This window comes from Lemur catta, chromosome 15 (genome assembly GCF_020740605.2).
Source record: "Lemur catta isolate mLemCat1 chromosome 15, mLemCat1.pri, whole genome shotgun sequence".
Taxonomy (NCBI): Eukaryota; Metazoa; Chordata; class Mammalia; order Primates; family Lemuridae; genus Lemur; species Lemur catta.
The window spans coordinates 34,602,161-34,619,742 of record NC_059142.1 but is presented as its reverse complement, the minus strand read 5'-3'; the positions used below and the strand labels follow the sequence as shown (position 1 = coordinate 34,619,742).

General features: G+C 57.5%; 1 protein-coding gene across 1 annotated transcript; it reads right to left on the bottom strand.

The window, feature by feature from the left end:
• Positions 1-992: 992 nt before the first annotated feature.
• On the bottom strand, positions 993-16,391 carry SAMD14 (sterile alpha motif domain containing 14). The gene is made up of 9 exons (XM_045527010.1): positions 16,376-16,391; positions 5,952-6,118; positions 5,266-5,554; positions 4,234-4,321; positions 4,062-4,136; positions 3,819-3,978; positions 2,453-2,572; positions 2,189-2,344; positions 993-1,345 (listed from the first exon to the last, which is right to left on the bottom strand). The coding sequence occupies exons 1-9, from the start codon at positions 16,389-16,391 to the stop codon at positions 1,190-1,192; spliced, it is 1,227 nt and encodes a 408-aa protein (XP_045382966.1). The 3' UTR covers positions 993-1,189.
• Between the last annotated feature and the right edge of the window lie 1,191 nt (positions 16,392-17,582).

The following is a 17,582-nucleotide window of genomic DNA, read 5'->3' as shown; positions in this document are numbered from 1 at the left end:
CATTGGTAACTCTTACCAGTGCCCTGGAAGCTGGGGGGGCTGCGGGCCAGCACTGCACCTGGACATTTCCTTAAAAGGACAGATGCTGTGCCCAGGCTGCAGAAAGACTCCACCCCACCACCGCCTGCCAGGGGAGCTGCCCCAGCCCTCCTTGTGGCCCAGCGAACCGGAGCCTGCACCATCTGCCAGTTCTGGAGCCCGCTGAGGCCCTGACAGTGACCAGGGCAGATGGAGGGCTGACAAACCCTTCCAACCCAGCAGCTGCCAGGGACCCCCAGACGTTGCTCCTCTGCCTGGCCGGGGTGAGGCTTCACTAGTCCAGTACCGCCTAGGTCTCGGTGGGGGGTGTCCTCATTCCCAGCAGCTCCTGAGTTTGCTCTGGCCCCAGAGAGGGCTCAGCACCCTCTGAGGGAACAGCAGGAGGAGAAGTGGGTCCTGGCTTGGAGAACAGGTCAAACGCCAGGCCTTAAATTGGGCCCCAAGAGGCGCTGACCTGCGGGGATGTCACCTTGCACCCATTGGGACCCACAGGACGGTGGGGGTGAAGGAAGGAGGGGGTGTCATCGTCCCTTCCTTCTCCTAAAGTCCTTCAGAGATCATGCTTATCCTGTGATGCTTTCTCTGCTTTCCTACTGGGGAGTTCAGCTGGGAGTCTACCCTGAGTGCGACTTGCTGCGGTGCCCACTGGCCTCCCTGGGGAGCAGGACAGAGCTCCCCACCACACAGCCACCCCGGAGAGCTGGAGGGGAACAGCTCCATCCACCTACTGCTGCTGAGATGCTCAGCCCCCCTCTCTGAGCCCTGAGGCCGTGGTCTCAGGGCCTCAGGCAGGCAGGTGGACATCCCAGCTCGCTTCGCCCCAGCCCCACCCTGGCCCCAGGGCAGAGGGTCCGCCTAGCCCAGGTTCCTCTGGGCTCCCACCGCTTCAGCCCTGGCCTCTCTGCCCTCTCCCTTCATCTGCCTCTTCTCCCAGGAACTCTGTGCCAAGTAAGTCCTCCAGGTGGATTTATTACTAGGGCTTCTCCCTGGGTCTCCCTTTCTGGGGGCTCTGGGTCCAAACAGAGTGATAGGGTGAGAGAGGGCGTGTCCCCCCTGAGAGTGTGGGGCCAGACCAGCCCGAGTGTGGCCCCCGGCTCCAGCCTCCGCAGTGAGGCCTGTGCCCGGCGCCAGCGCCTGCCCCACCGGAGCGCTAGCTCTTCTGGGCCTCCTGCTCCCGGCGCCGCAGCTTCTCCCGCTGGCGCGCGGCCTTCTCCTGGGCCTTGCGCTCCTTCTCCGCAGCCGCCGCCAGCTCCTTCAGCTTCCGCTTCACCAGCGCCCGGTCGTGCGAGTTGCTGAGCCCCAGGCTCTGGGGAGGAATCCAGGGGTAAGGGAGAAGTCCCCATCCCGGTCCCGGCCACCAGGCTCTTCCTGCCCCAGGTGTACTCTCCGTGGAGCCCTGTAAGTCCACCCTGAAGTGGAGCCTCCACCTCCCCTGCGACTGGCCAGGGACCACAACCCTCAGGGCAAGAATTTGGAAGGGAGTGGTGGGGAAAGGGGAGGGCTGGGGCTCCCAGGCGTCCACTCAGGCTTTCAGCCTTGGCACGACCCCACCCAACCTCCAGAGGCCCAGAGATGGGGAGTGACCTACCCAAGGTCACACAGCTAGTCAGTGGCCAAGGCCCCTCCCCACTTCCCAAGACTTCCTGGGGACTCTCCTCACCACTCTTCCCCCAAGCAACTCAGCAGAGAGCAGGAGACAGGCCAGGAACCTCCCAGCAGAGATCAGAGGCCACCCCCTCCCCCTCCCCCACCAGCCTCCCCTCCCCCACTACCACCAGCACCCAAGAATCAAGAGCTAACCAGGGTGACTCCTGGCTTCCCATAATACCAGGAAACTCATGAGCATCAGGGGTCAGATGACAGTCCTAGACGGCAAGGTCAGCCTGGGGACTTGGGCTGGAGCTTGAAGGTCAAATTGAAGTATTGGGCTTGAGTTTCAAGTCAAACTGGGGACCCATGCTACACCACAAAGACTAGACTAGACAAGGACCTTGCCTAGGGGTTGGAGGTCATGGCAGTGGCCACAGATGGTGTGAAAAGGTCAGCCAAGGAGGCTGGGCTGAAGGTCAAAGGTCAGGATGAGGGACTCCCCATCCTTGAAGGTTGCCCCAAGCACCAGCAGGGTCGTGGACCTTCCACCCTGACCCACCTTCAGTTTGCTTCCGTCCAGCTGCAGCAGCTGTGGCCCGTCCACCTGCCGCGCGGCGAACTCGGCGGCATACTGCTCCAGGCTGAGGCTGTGCAGCCACTGGCCCACCTGCTGACTGGTCCACTGGTGGACAGTGGGGAGGGGTTCATCCAGGAACTGGGTGGAGACCAAGGAGCATGAGGCGGAGGCTTGGCCTGTGGCCTGCACACCTGGCAGAGTCCGAGGTCAGGGCTGCAACAAGCCCCACGGGCCAACCCCGCTCACCTCATCCGAAGACTGGGACAGCGTGTGGTAGGGGTAAGAACACTTGGGCTCCTGCCGGGGCCCACTCGGGATCTTGGGGCTGCTGCTGGGGGGCGTGGAGTCGTCACTCAGGGTGGATTCCTAGACAGGAAGGGGTGCAGGCTGCTGAGGTGAGAGCTCACCCCGAAGCCCAAGGGAGTTCCCCCCAACCCACCACCCCATCTGGATGGAGTTAAATCCTGCACTAGGTACCAGGAGTTGCTCAGTGCCCTCTGTGCATGAGCCAGGAGCTGGGCAGGCACCCAGGACATGGTGACTCGTGTGGGGCATCAGGACCTGACTGTGGGAGGGCAGGCAGCCATCTGGAGGACAGCGGGCTAGAACTAAGCCAGGCAGAATACTTAGCAGAAATGGAGGGGGTCTTGGACCAGGTGTTGCTTCCTATAGGCAGCCTTCCAGGCTTCCCCCAGGCTGAGTCACGTGTCCCCGATAAGTGCCTCCCACCTGGTCTCTAGCGCCCCTGGTTGGAAGTGCCTGATTAGAGGTCTTTGTCCTCACTGGACCATGAGCTCTACTAGGGCCCGGCTGTGTTTTGTTCACCATGGTATCCCCAGGGCCCAGCACAAGGGAAGAAAGGGAGGGAGCAAAGAAGGAAGTCCTGAGTCAGAAGGGACTCTTTCTGCCCTGGATTCCCAGCTTTCCGATTTTCTCCCCTGCCCCAGCTGCACGTAAGGAACAGAAGCTTAGAACAAGCACTGGGCTGGGAATCACAGAGCTTTGCAACTAAACCTGTGCGAGTCTGTGGGCAAGTCCCCTCTCTCTGGGACTTCATTCCTCATCTGCACAACGGGGATGAGCACGCCCACCCTCCTCCCTAATTCACTGAGCCGGTGTGACAGTAGAGCAAAAACATGCATGTGGGGCTTTGCAAACTGTAGAGGGCTGTCTGAACATAAGCAGGTGCTCAGTGCTGCTTGTTACTCAGTCTCACTTCTGAGCTTTCAGAGCACTAGGTTGGGGTCCTGTTCATCCCTACATATCCCCCAAGTCTCACCCTACCGAGCAGGTGGCCCAGCTCCTAACACAGGAGTTGGGTGAGAACTGAGCCAGGCAGAACAGCAGAGTGGAGCAGACCTCAGGCTGCGTGGACAATAGGAAAACCATAGCGTCCCGTGATGTGTGCTGGATGGATGAAGCAGTGAATGAACGACTCAGAATATGAACAAATGAAGAAGTGAATGAATGAACTCATGGATCACTGAGTGGCTCTGTGGATGGACCGACGGACTCCAGGAATGCCTAAACCCAGCCCGAGCCAGGGTGAAGTATGCCCACATGGCACCTGGGTCTAGGGGCCAATTTGGGGACAAGAAAGTCATGGACTTACCTGGGAAGCTGACTTCTTAGGGCTGAAGCCCTCGTGTTTAGGGGAGCAGGCAGGGGAGGTGGCGCTGCCCGAGGACGCTGAGCCCTTGCCGCTGTCTGTGAACCAGGAAAAGGGCAGGAACGGGGAGCCCCCTGACCTGCCAGACCCCTCCACCGACTCCCTGCGGAGAGAGCGCCCAGCATGGGTGTGGGCACAGAGGGCCAGGGCCCACGGGAGCCATTGGGTGCTGTGGGCACCTCTTACCTGCTGCCCATGGACAGGCGGTTGCTGCCCTTCTCTTTCCGGCTCTTGCCAGTGGATGCTCGGCGCAGGGTGACCCTGTGGGGAGGGCAGAGGGGAGTGGGGCAGGGCTCCACTGTGCCACCCCTCACCCCAACAGCTCCAAGCACTGCATCATGGCCCCACCTCCACTCACCCCAGGTCCAGGAACTTTCGGCGAGTCTTCTTATCCAGGCCGATGGTGGGGCTGGCAGGCTCGGGAGGGCTGGCATCCCGGCTGTCATCTTTCCCGAGACGGGAAAGAAGGAAATAGTCCATGTGATGACTTGCCTCCTTCCTTCACTTGTGTGGAGTGACTTAAAATCAGGCAACCTGGCTCTGGAGCGCTCCACTAGCTGTGCCACCTAGGACAAGTCACTTTACCTCCCTGAGCTTCCTTCCTTTCAAATAATATGGAAATAATAACACCTGCCTATTTCATGGGACCACATGGGATGCTTATGAAAGCTTTTTACAAAGCACTCCAAAAAGGCAGGGGACCCTGCTATTTACTTTTTTTTTTTTTTGAGACAGAGTCTCACTCTGTTGCCTGGCCTAGAGTGCTGTGTCGTCAGCCTAGCTCACAGCAACCTCAAACTCCTAGGTTCAGCCTCAGCCTCCCGAGTAGCTGGGACTACAGGCATGTGCCACCATGCCCAGCTAATTTTTTTCTATATATTTTTAGTTGTCCAGATAATTTCTTTCTATTTTTTAGTAGAGACGGGGTCTCGCTCTTGCTCAAGCTGGTCTCGAACTCCTGACCTCCAGTGATCCTCCTGCCTCAGCCTCCCAGACTGCTAGGATTACAGGCGTGAGCCACTGAGCCCAGCCGCTATTTACTCTTAATTTTATCCTGGCCAACTTCTAACCAGCCTTGCAATCCTGGCTCAGATGTCCCTTCCTCAGAGAAGCCTCCCAGGATGCTCTGGGCTAGGTCAGACATCCTGGTAGATGCTGTCCCGCTGCCACCATGCACATTTCCGGCATGGCACTTATTACAGTTTGTGACTATACATGTATTTAAAGGATGATCTGATCGTCTCTGCCGTCAACTACAAGCCCCATGAGGACAAGGACTGCATGTTTGCTCTTTTGGGTGTCCCCACAGCCCAGCAGTGTCCCGCACAAACACCGCCAGCTGCCTCCTCCCGCCTGCTCCGCGAGGGGCGCTGCGGCCGCCTCTGCTCACCTTCGCTGTGCGTCTCTGCGCGCGGGTGGCGGCGCCTGAAGCTGGGCGAGCTGTCGGAGGAGGGCGCGGAGCGCGGCGGCGAGCAGGCGGCGGCGGCCAGGCCCTCGTGCGAGGCCGCGTTGTGCAGGGGCCGGTAGCGTGTGAGCGGCGAGGGCGGTGGCTCGTCCTCGTCCTGGCTGCGCCGCAACCCCGGAGGCTCCAGGCAGAAAGCGCCCCCGGCCGGGGACCCCGGGCCCGAGTGCAAAGGCGAGCGCAGCCGGTGCAGGGGGCTCCCGCAGCCGTCGGTCACCTGCGGGAGAGGGCAGCGCTCACCGAGAACCCTCCTCCCCGCTTCCCAGAGGGGCTGGGAGACCCTTTCGCCCTGTAAACTGCGGGCCTCCAGGAGAGGACCCCGAATTCCTGGGGCTCTGAGTCACGTAGGCTGGGCTTAAATTCCGCCTTCTTCACTTACTAACTGTGACTTTGTTACAGCACCTCTCAGGGCCTCGGTTTCCTCATCTGTAAGATGAGGAAAATAATATATTCTTTAAAAGGATGGAATGAGCCAGAAGTGAACTGCAGCTAACGTTTGGTGGCATTACTGCCAGAAGTCTGGGGGTGTGGCTGCCCTGGAAGGGCATTTGGAGGGATTAGCCGGGGTAGGAGCGGCGGGCGGGTGTATGTGTGTTTGCTCAGCTTGCCCCAACCTTGCCTCCGGGCCCATCGGAGCCTTCACCATCCTCAGCAGAGCTGGCACTGTCCCGAAGCCTCGAGCGGGACGGCCGGTGTCTCCGGCCCTTGGCCAGCAGCTGGGCCCGGGCCTTGTGTAAACTGCTGTCCAGTCTGGCGGTCTCTGGCACGGCCAAGTCCAGGTCTGCAAACCGGGGGAAGGGGGGACAGACCAGAAACGTGAGAGATGGCACGTCCAGAGGCCCACCTCAGGGGGCCACCTGTCCTCACACCCTAGACATTCAACCAGTGTTTCCAGATGAAAAGCGGGGTCTCTCCCGGTCTTGGGTGGGGTCAGCAGATGCTCCAGCACATCTGTATAGCACAGTGTGACGAACCGTCTCATACACACAGAGGGGGACAGGACAGCCCTGTTTGGAGGGGTCAGAGGAGGAAACACCAAAGCTGGGCAGTAGGGTCTGGGTGGGAGTTTATAAGAGATGAGGTTGGCGAAACTGGCCTATGCCATGCTAGGAAGTAGGGAAGCAAGGAGTGGCACCTCCAGGGACAGCTGAGGGCAACTTTGTGGAGAGATGGACTAAAGGATGAGGCTGGAGGTCGTAACGGCTACCGTTTAAGAAGCACCTACTATGCACCAATGTACATACATCATCTCTTCCTCAAAACAACCCGGTGGGGTTAGGACAGCTATTATGCACATGTTACAGCTGAGCAAACTGAGGCTCAGAGAGGGCAAGTGACTTGACTAAAGCCACCACCTGCCAGTGGGCCAGGATTTGAGCCTGGCTAGCCTAGCTCCAGACTGGCCCTACTGGGCACACTTGCTGTGCCACACTCAGAGTCACACGCAGAGAGAACACTGCTGAGCCTCTGGAGCTCACAGTGGAAGTGGAGGAGAGGGGCCCCCATGTGGCAGTGGTAGGAAGGAAAGCCCCACAGTCCCCTGAAGCCTGTGTCTCCTGTCCTGGGGTCTGTGGCCCAGTGTTAGGTCCTGGACGAGGACATGGAGGAAGAGCGGGCACACCCAATGGACCATGCCTAAAACCCTTGTTGCCCTCGCTTTACTTTTCATGTGCTCCACCTGGGAATGAAGCCCTCACTCTGTACCGGCCCAGAGCTTGGCACTGGGGTCTCCAAACAGATAGGAGCCTTCCCAGGCCTCAGGATGGGACAAAGCCCTTCTTCGCCACTCCACCTCCCATGATCTCAGGGACCCCATTCCATCCACCGTGCCTGGCCTGCTGCTCTGTGTTATCTGCAGACACCCCCTAAGCCACCCCAGTTGCTCTCCTGCCTTAACCCCCACCTATGTCTATTTCCAGGCCTGACCCCTCCCCTGAATTCCGAGCCGGGGCGCCCAAGCACCTGCCCAGGGATTTGCCACATCAAAGGCCCCCAGACACTTGGAGTTCAGCCCAGCAAAATGATCGTCTAGCCTCAAACAAGCTTCTCCTCTGTTTTCTGGCTCAGTGAAAGGTCCCCTTGTCTCCAAGTCAAACAGCTCCAAGTTACCCTTCTCCCTCAGCCCAGTCCCAATTGGTAATTCATGTGTCCAACTGAGTTGACACCTCCACTTTGGATGTCCACTGGGTATCTTCAAGTTCCATGCTCGAAGTGACCCCCTGACCTTTCTCATGCCCCGAGCTGCTCCTCTCAGTCCGCCCCTTGACAGACAGCAGCTCCATCCTTCCAGATGCTCGGGCCAAACCCCCGGAGTCATCCTCGACTTCTTTCCCTCCCCTCCTGCAACCCGATTCATCCACAATTCCTGTTAGCTCTACTATCAAAATATATCTAGACATCCTGAAATATTTATGGCAAAGTGATATGATGTTTTAGATTAGATGCAAAATAATCCAGGGCAATAGGGGCAGAGAGTGGAAGGGGATACATATGACACAAGACTGGCCATGACTTGATCATTGTTGAGGTTGGGTGACAAGGTACATGATAGAGTGCATTGTGCTATTCTCTCTAATTTGAATATGTTGGAGATTTTCCACAATAAAACATTGTTGATGAGTGTGAGTGTCTACATACAGTCATAGACATGCATGCATACAGAGAAAGCAAGAGAGAGAGGGAAGGAGGAGAGGGGAGGGGAGAAGAGGGCAGGGGAGGGGAGTGGAGAGAGAGAACTCGAAGCCTCTCCTGTCTAGGTCACCACCATCTCTTGCCTCGATTATTACAAAAAGCCTCCTTGCTGGTCTTCCTTCCTCCTCCCATTTGCAGTCTATTTTCAACACAGCAGCCAGAGTGACACTAATAAAACATGTCAGCTTGTGTCACTCCTCTGTTCAGAACCCTCTGGCGACTTCCATCTCCTGCAGAGTAAGAATCAAAGTTCTCCCAGTGGCCTTCCAGACTTAGGCCATGCTTCCTGGCCTCTCTGAGCTCTCCTTCTGTCCCTCCACTCCAGCCACCCTGGCCCCCAGCTCGTCTTCACACAAGCCCAGCCTGTACTTCCTCTGCCCTCTCCCTGCAAGGCTCTTGCCACAGACTTCTGCATGGTTCTCTCCCTCACCCGCTTCAGGTCTTTGCTTAAACTCTTTCTCTCACTGAGGCCCTCCCTGAGCACCCGATTTAGAATCACCCCACACACACACTCCAAAAGCCCACTCCTATTTTTCCCTACATCACGGATCACTCTCCGGTACACGGTATATTCTGCCTGTTTAGTTTATTGTCTCTCTCCACCTATTAGAACATCAGCTGCATGAGGACAGGTTGTTCTCTGTTTTATTCACTGCTCTACCACAGCATAGAACAGTGCCTGGCACATAGTAGGTGCTTAATAAATACTACTTTAATGAAAGGGCGAAGTTCTGTTGACTGGCCTTCCCTGAACCCATGCAACCTGGCCTCTCCTCTCCCTCTGAACTGAACAGCCCCAGCTCAGGCCTCCAGCAGCCAGCCCCCTCCCAGCCCCTGCCACCCCAAATGGGCATCTATCCAGCCCTCGCTCCCTGCTTCCAGTCGGGCTCCCTCCCCACACCTTCCACTGGGCCAGAAGAAACTTTCTAAAGCACATTTCTGACCATGTCCTGTACTCTCTGGCTTTTGAAGCTCTCTGAGGTGGCGGTGGTGGTTCCCCAAAGCCAAGGCCCCCATTCAAGGCCTGAGGGGACCCAGCCCACCCTTTGTAAGTTTCCCACAGACTCCTCCTCTCACATGCTCTTACATGCCACCATGGCCAAGAGCACAGGCTCTGCAGCCACATAGCCCAGGCTGAATCTAGTTCTACCACTACCTGGCTGGGTGATCCTGGGCAAGTTACTTCTGTTTAGGTGTCAGCTTCCCCATCTGTAAAATGGGACCATAATAGCAGTATCTTCCTTATAGGAAGATACTGCTATTATGGTCCCATCCCTGTGCTCATGCAGCTCTCTCTGCTCCAGCACTCTCCACCCCTTCTTTGCCTGGCTGATCGATTCTGACACATCTCTCTCTCTTACACACACACACAGCCACACCTCTGCAGGCCTCTGCACTATGATACAGATATGGTCACAGTCACGATATGGTCTGCCATATGACTGCCTCCGCATGCTGGCCTGCACGCTGCAGAGGGCGCAGCCCTTCCCTATCTGCAGTGCATCAGGAGAGATGCATTGTAGATGCGCTGGAGAAAGAACAAGAATTTTCTTTTCTTTTCTTTTCTTTTTTTGAAACAGATTCTCGCTCTCTTGCCCGGGCTAGAGTGCTGTGGCATCAGCCTAGCTCACAGCAACCTCAAACTCCCGGGCTCAAGCAATCCTTCTGCCTCAGCCTCCCGAGTAACTGTGACTACAGGCATATGCCACCATGCCCGGCTAATTTTTTCTATATATTTTTAGTTGTCCAGATGATTTCTTTCTATTTTTAGTAGAGATGGGGTCTCGTTCTTGCTCAGGCTGGTCTCGAACTCCTGACCTTAAGCGATCCTCCCGCCTCCGCTTCCCAGAGTGCTAGGATTACAGGCGTGAGCCACTGCACCCAGCCGGAACAAGAGTTTTCTAAGGAGGAAGAAAGGTGCATGAGAGCCTGGTGCAGCACCTGGTGCCGTGCCTGGCAGGGAGTAGGTGCTCGGTCAGTGCTGAAGCAAAGTCACACTTCCATGGGCCAGTGTGTGTTTCAGTGGAGACATACACAGGTGCTGACAAGGGTCACCTACAAGCACATGCCCACATTCCATCACGGCCCACATTTCCATCCTCTGCACGGCACACCTCACCATCAAATCTATTCCTGGTTTAGTTGTGTGTGCTTTCATCAGCTGTCCCCCTGCCTGCCTCTGAATGAGAAGCCAAGCTCCATGGAGGCAGTGACTTTGTCTGGCTTGTTCACTGCTGTCTCCCCAGAGCCCAGACCAGAGCCTGACACATACTAGGAGCTCTGTAAATACTTGTGGAATGGATGAGGAGACAGGGTGGACTGGGGGGGGCTACTGCTTTAGCTCAGGCAGCCAATAAAGAGCTGAGGTTGTAGAAAGAACAAGAATTTTTGAAGGAGAATGAAAGGTGCAGGCTGGAAGTGTCCCGAGGGGCCAGCGCAGCCTGCAAGGATTAAGGGGCAAGGTGCACACAGGCTGTTGCAGCTGCCCAGCGGTGTGGCTGGCGACTTGAAGAAGGGAGGACTAGTCAAAAAGACTGCTATCTTGGTCCCCAGGCTTCCCTCCACTCCTCTGGTCCCTTAGCAGCCCCTGCTTGGAAACTATTGGTGTTTCCAGCCCCTGGGGCTGGGGGAAGAAGCCCTGTGTCCCCAGCCCCTGGCACAGAATCTCCAGGCACTGCCTGGAAGCAGCAAGGACTGAGAAGGGAAGCACAGAAAAATAATAACTAATCCTTATCGAGCCCTTACTGTGCCAGGCACTGTTCTAAGTGCTTTACAATTACTAGCTCATTTGAGCCTCCCCAGTACCCTACCAGTAAGGGACTCCAGGAATCCCCAGGGCAGCCTTAATTTGCCAGAGGGCACAGAGCTGGTGAAGACCAGGCCACACTTACAGACAGGCAGTCTGGCTCCCCTGCTAACCAGCAAGCATGCTACGCCCTCTCAGAAGCAGAAATAGGATCAACTTTTGAGCCCAACCTCTCATTTTATGGGTGGGGAAACTGAGGCTCCAGGAGAAAATGTTGGACCAAGGATGCAGATGGAGTTAGGGACAGTATACAAATCTCCTGGCTCCCAGGCCAGTGCTCTTGTATCCTCTGCCCTTGTGGCACCCAGCTGGTGGCCAGGCAACCTGTGCCAGGGAGGAGGGCCCTGTGCTCCTGACTCGGGGCCATATCATTACCATGGTCATCGTACCCTGGAGAGTCTGGGGAGCAGAGGGACTCCTAAGGGGCTGGGGGGTTTTGAGGCAAGGTGGGGCCAGCCTCTCCAGCACCACCCCCAGCTGCCTCCATCTCTTGCCCTTACTTGCTCCCCCCTCCCCCACCCTTCTCCCTCTTTCTCCCTCCCCCTGTCCTGGACAGTGGGAAGTCATGAATATTTAATTACCTTTTGCATCAGGAAGCACAGGGCCCAGCTACCTCAGCAGTGAGGAAAACAGGAAGGGTTTGGGTGGGGAGAGAGCTAGGGAGGCAGGGAGAACTCATCTCTCTGGCCAGGCCTGGGTGGAGACAGGGACTCAGGCACAGTGGCCCCTGAGGCAGTTAAAGGCTGGGGGAGTCCGGAGAGACCCGGGTGGGAAGTTGCATTCCCCAGAAGCAGAGGCAGCAGTTCCCAAGGTGTTGCCAGGGCAGGGGGCAGTGGCAGGGCAGGGGGAGAGAGGGAGGAGAAGAGAGGTGGGGAGGAGGCAGGGAAGGAGGAGCTGGGAGTCCCTACAGGGGACTTCTTGTCTGTCTCCACCTCTCCCTCCACTTTCCTTTGCTCACTGACCCCTCCTCCACCAGGATCCAGCTGGGAAACAGTCTTTCCACTCCAGTGCATGCTGGGAACTCTGCCCAGCCGGGGTGGTCTCTTTCCCCAGTCCTCACAACAGAAGCCTGCAGGGGTGACTGATGATACAGGCGGTGTGCATGCACCCCAGTGTGAACTGAGGAGGTGGGCGTGCACACCAGTGTGAGCGGGCTGCCGGGGTACTGCAGCTGTGTGCATGCCGTGCATTTGATTTTGGGGCACATCCGTGCAGGGTGAGGTCCCATGCACTTATTTATTTATGCGACTTGTGTGTCGTCAGTGCTGAGGTATACAGGTGCACAGCACAGTGACTAAGTGTCAGACAGTCTGGGGTTCTAGTCCCAGCTCTACCACTAACTTGCCATGTGTTCTTTAAAGCAAGTCACTCAGCACTCTGTACCTACACTCCTTGTGCAAAAATGGGCTTACTCCTTAACATTATTGTGAGGATTGAATAATACCCCCACTGTGAGCTGGGGGTGCTTAGCCCAGTACCTGGCATAAGATGAGCACTTAATAAATGAAGACACTTATTGTCGCTGTTATAATTGGCACATCCACTAAGACAGTGGTGACAAAAGGGTCACCACACACACTGAAGCCCCCAAGGACCGCCCTATCCCCCTCAACGCTTAGAGGCCTAGGAAGGAAGCGTTCTACAGCTGTGTCTATTGACAAGAGGTAGAGCCACACAAAACTTACCAAAAACCTCATCCGTGGGTTCTCGGAGCTTTGAAGAAGCCATGACTCAAGGGAGCTGCAGAAGACAAGCGGGGAGAGAGAAAGGAAGAATATCAGGTTGGCTGAGGCAGAAGAGACGCCAGTGGCTGCCTGCTCCTGGCCTGCTGGCCCCACACCTTCCCTTGGAACGCTTCCTCCGGCCCCTGGGAGAGAAGCCGTCTGAATCATAACCCAGACGTGGCACTGGGGCAGGAGGCAGGAGGCACAGGCAGAAGGGAGGGGAAGAAGCAAATCCAGGTGCAGGCACAGACTTGGCCCTGCCGTCACGGTCCAAGCCGATTTGCTCTGTCTGCGTATGGGTCACTGAACTTCTCCCCTTCACTGGCTCAGGGCTTTCCATCCCTAGCATCCCCTGAAAGCCTGCAATCATCATAAACTGTCCAACATCAAATCTGGGAGAAGTCGTAGAAGTTATTAAATCCAATCCTCTCATGTTACAAATGAAGGAACAGAGGTGGGGAGCCACCAGCCCAAGACCACATAGCAAGCTAGTGGCAAAATTAGGACAAGGGCCTGGGCTCTCCCATCTATCTACCTATGACTCATCCATCTACTCATTACCCATCCATCTGTCCATCCATCCATCCATCCATCTTTACATCCATCAATCCTCCATCTGTCTTCCATCCATCATCCAATCCTGCCTCCCCTTCCCCGCCCCCCATTACTGGTGCCCTCACCACCTGCCTTTCTGAACATGAGCTGTTCAGGAAGCTGGCACTATCAGCAGGGCCACCATTCGAAACAAACTCACAGTTCTAGACAGACTCACAGACGCAGGAGGGTATGAGGAGTGCTCACAGCAGAACAGGGCACAGCCAAATCTCTATGATGCATCAAGTATGTTCTGGGAAGAAGTCTGAATGGCTAGGGGTTTGTTTGTTTGGAGGGAAGCAAGATGGGAGGACAGAGAAGCAGATACATGCAGCTGAAACAATTTGGGTGGCTTACAAGCAGATATAGGGTCCCAGTAGCTCTAGGGACCCCACAGGCGGGGAGGGAATTGGATGAGGAGACGAGTGAGGAAACTCAGGGACCATTGATGGTTTAGGACAAGGGGACAATGCATGGCTGAGACATGATTTCCAATTAATTCTAACACTCAGGTCCCCAGGACAAGGGTGGAGCACTGGGCTAGACCACACATGTGACAGGTGTAGGAAAGCTAGGCCACATGCTGGCTGGAGTCTTTTCCAGCACCCCTCTTCCCTTATTACATAGACAGCATCTCACTTCACAGTGACCAGGCTTGGGAATCTTCACCTCTCAACTGTAAAGATGGGAGAACTGAGATGCAGGGGACGAGAAGCAGGCCCAGCAAGGTTTGCCACATGCTTGGAACCCCAGCTACTCCAGAGGCTGAGGCTGGAGGATCCCTTGAGCCTAGGACTTTGAGACCAGCCTGAGTAACATAGTGAGACCCTGTCTTAAAACTAAGAATAAATTTCAGCAAGTAAGAAGAGGCAGAACTCAGCCTTGAGCCAGGTCTCCTGCGCTTCAGCCCTATCCTAGGTGATGATCTGCAGTGTGGGGGCTGCTCACGAGGAGAGGACACTGCTGGGGGAAGGGATGGGGTAGAGGGAGGGGAGACGGTCCATCCTGGCCAGGACTAGGAGAAGCACGGAAACCACCTCCACCCCCAGACTCCATACACGCCTGGGGATGAAAGCAGGAAATGAGGGGTCGGAAGGGGTCAGTGAGTAGGCCCTCCAAGAACCTTCTGCCATTCTTGAACTCTAGAGACTAGTAACAGGGCTCTAGAGCCTTTCTTCCTGCCAGATGGGATGGGAGGCTGCCCCTAAGAATGAACCAAATTTCCTCATTCAATCACAAAGCCTTCTCTGACTAGGATACAGCTGCCACCTCCTCCAGAGAGTTGTCCTAGGTAGCCCTCCCTCCCTCTACATGATTTCTAAATCACCCTTTGCCAGCCACTAGGAAGTGGGGATTGATTCCCTAAATGGGGCTTATCTACCCCTCATCAGATGGGAAGCTCCCTGAGAAGAGAGGGGTCATGTGTTTTCCCATCAGACTAGGGACTCTGTGAAGATAGGAACTGCCTCTGCCATCAGAATGGAGGCTCTCTGAGGGCACCATGTTGTCTTCTCTCCTCTGACTATTAAGAATGGAGATCCCATGTGATTTTTTTTTTTTTGAAGAGACAAAGAGACAGGCTCTGGCTCTGTCACTCATGCTGGAGTGCAGTGGCGCAATCACAGCTTGCTCTAACCTTGAACTCCTGGGCTCAAGCTATCCTCCTGCCTCAGCCTCCTGAGTAGCTAGACTATAGTTGCATGCCGCCATGCCTGGTTAATTTTTAAAATTTTTTTGTAGATACAGGGTCTCGCTATGTTGCCCAAGCTAGTCTCAAACTCCTGGCCTCATGAGATCCTCCCGCCTTAGCCTCCTAAAGCGCTGGGATTACAGGCCTGAGCCTGCACACCTGGCCCCCGCAGGTTCTTTATGCAAAGCTCCAATCCAGGGCCCAGGCCTTCTCATGGATACAGTCGTCTTCCAGGCACCCTCTGGGCTGGGATAGGGTTTCCAGCTCATACACACTCTCAGTCTATCCTCATTCAGCACAAACTGCTTTCTTTCCCACCCTTCAAGAACTAACTTTCTGGGGTGGATGGGGGACCTATCCCACACTGTCCCATGGGGAACTCTGGGGAAGTAGGCTATCCAGGCCCCTTCCACCCAATCCTCTCCTTCCAAACTGAGCTTTGGATAATTAGACAGTGAACCCCACACCCCACTCCCACACACACACACACACACACTCATGCGCATACATTCAGCCAGGTGGTAGCTGCATGGGGTAGAGATGAACCCTTTCCTCTGGACACCCTCTGGGCTCTGGTGTTACCAGACCATCCCTTCCCCCAAGGCTTCCAATTCCCAGAGGAGGAGCACTGATGACCTTTGACCCTTCTCTGGCAGAAAGGGAGGCAGGTGAGCTCATGGTTTCCGGGGACCCAAGGGAAGGAGAAAGAGAAAGAAAGGGTGCCCAAGCCCTGGGGAAGGAGTGGGAGTGGGGAGTCGGAACAAACAGACAGCAAGCACACACACAGGTTGGCAGGGAGTCCACAGGGCTGCGGAGAAGGACCAAGAAAGAGATCAGAGAAGGGGGCCCGGGAAGCAGCAGAGGAGACAGAGGACTCCTTGGCCCTGAGTGAGGCCAGAGAGGGTGGGGTTCAAGGAGAGCAGGGCAGGCAAGAGGAAAGGGGCTCTGGAAAAGGAGAAAGAGACCAAGAGAGAAGTGCAACTGGGAAAGACCAGGAAGGCATGGACGGGAGAGGAGGCTGGGAGTGCGGGAGGCAGTTGTGGAGCTGGAGAGGCTGTGCCCCCTTCCCTTAGGGCTGGCCTTGCTCGGGCACCAGGCTTGGGGCAGTCTGCAGGAGTGAGGCGCCCCTTCAAAGCGCAGCTAGAGATGGGCTGGGGATGGGGGACGGGGCATCTACTCTACTCCCGGGACTCCTCTTCCCAATCAGAGCCCAGTGGCTAGTTTCTCTCCAATCCATCAGTCCAACTCCACGCCAGGCAAGAAAGAGTTAAGCCCTCTCCCCCTCCCCCCACACCAGCTTTTTATTAATTTCTCCGGGCGTCCGGCTGGAGGGAGGGGATTAGGGACACAAATCCTATCTCCGCCCCCTCCCCTGACAGCCCAGCACCCGAGCCCCGGGTGGTCCCCCTAGGGACAGGGGAAGAAAGGCCCATGTCGCTTGGCCCCATCCAACCCCACTCGGGGTCCCCATCGCGAGCCCAAGTGGCCCCCAGCCCCGCTTCCCTGTCCGCCCCAGGGGGCCTGGCCCCTCACCTCCAGCATCGGTCATCTTCAGCGTCCGGCGCCCCGGGAACCCCTCAGGCCCATGGTGCTCGAGGCGGGGGCCGGGCGGGAGAGGGGCGGGGGCACCGTCACCCCGGCCGTGGGGGGCTCCGGGCTGGCTCCAGCCGCTCCATCCCGGGGTTCGGGTTGGGGTCGGAGGGGAGGGTCCGGGAGCCGGAGGGAATGGAGGGTGGGGGGAGGGTGCGGAGACAGGGAGAAGGTTTGCTGGAAGCAGGAGGCGCGGGCGGGGCTGGACGGGGAGACCTGACGGGAGGATGCTCGGTGTGTGCGTGCGTGTGTGTGTGCGTGTGTGTGTGTGCGTGTGTGTGCGCGCGAGGGGGAGGGAGAGCGGGAGAGAGGGAGCGCCACCTCCCGCCCCGCCCACGCCTGCCAGGCCTGGCCGGACGCCGGGCCCCCTGCCTGGCGGGGCGACTCGCGCCGCCTCGCGTCAGCTGGGGTCCGCGGGGGTCCCCGGCGGAAGCGGCGATGCGGGGGGCGCGTGGCGGGGAGGCCGGGCGCCCGGGAGACAAAGAGCGGGAGGCAGGGAGGGAGGGCGCGGAGGCAGCGGGAGGACGCAGGGGGCGGAGGCGGCCGGCGCGGCGGCGGGGCAGGGGGATCCGAGTTGCCGCTACTTCTCGGCCCGCGGAGACGCGGCGCACCCGAGTCTGCGCGGGTGGGAGCGGCTGGGGAGACGGCCCCGCCTTGGGACCCACGGGGCTTCCGCCTCCTCTGCCAGGTCTGTGAGGGCTCCTGATTCATTCATTCATTCAACAAACGTCCACGGAGCAGCCGGGGCGCCCAGGCCGGAGGGGCTGGCGGTGCAGTCAGGGGCACAGACGAGTGGGGACGCCCTCACAAGCCGAATGTCGCGGGCCCGTTCACAGAGGACACTTCAGCCCCGGCAGGGAGAGCGCACGCGAGGGCGCCTGGCCTGCGGCCGGGTCGGGGCGAGGGTGGGGTGGGCAGGGAGGGTTGCTGGGGGTGGAGGTGATGTGTTGGCTACCCCTGCAGGCCAGGGTAGGGGCAGGTGTCAGCGGGCCGTGGGGGTGGGTGGGCAAGAGGAGGAGATGACATGAATCTCGGGAGGTGCGGGGCGGAGGGCTCGCACTGTATTCTACTAGCCACGGAATAAAATTAACAGGGGAGGGAGGGGCTCCGATTTGCCTCTAGGAAGCTCTCTTTGGCCACTCAGTGGAGT

Excerpts from the sequence above, each read along its gene's own strand:
- SAMD14 (XM_045527010.1), bottom strand. Across the intron at positions 4,137-4,233 it reads CGAAAGTTCCTGGACCTGGG|GGTCACCCTGCGCCGAGCAT; the intron begins GTGAGTGGAGGT and ends CCCTCCCCACAG. Across the intron at positions 1,346-2,188 it reads TGGACGGAAGCAAACTGAAG|AGCCTGGGGCTCAGCAACTC; the intron begins GTGGGTCAGGGT and ends ATTCCTCCCCAG.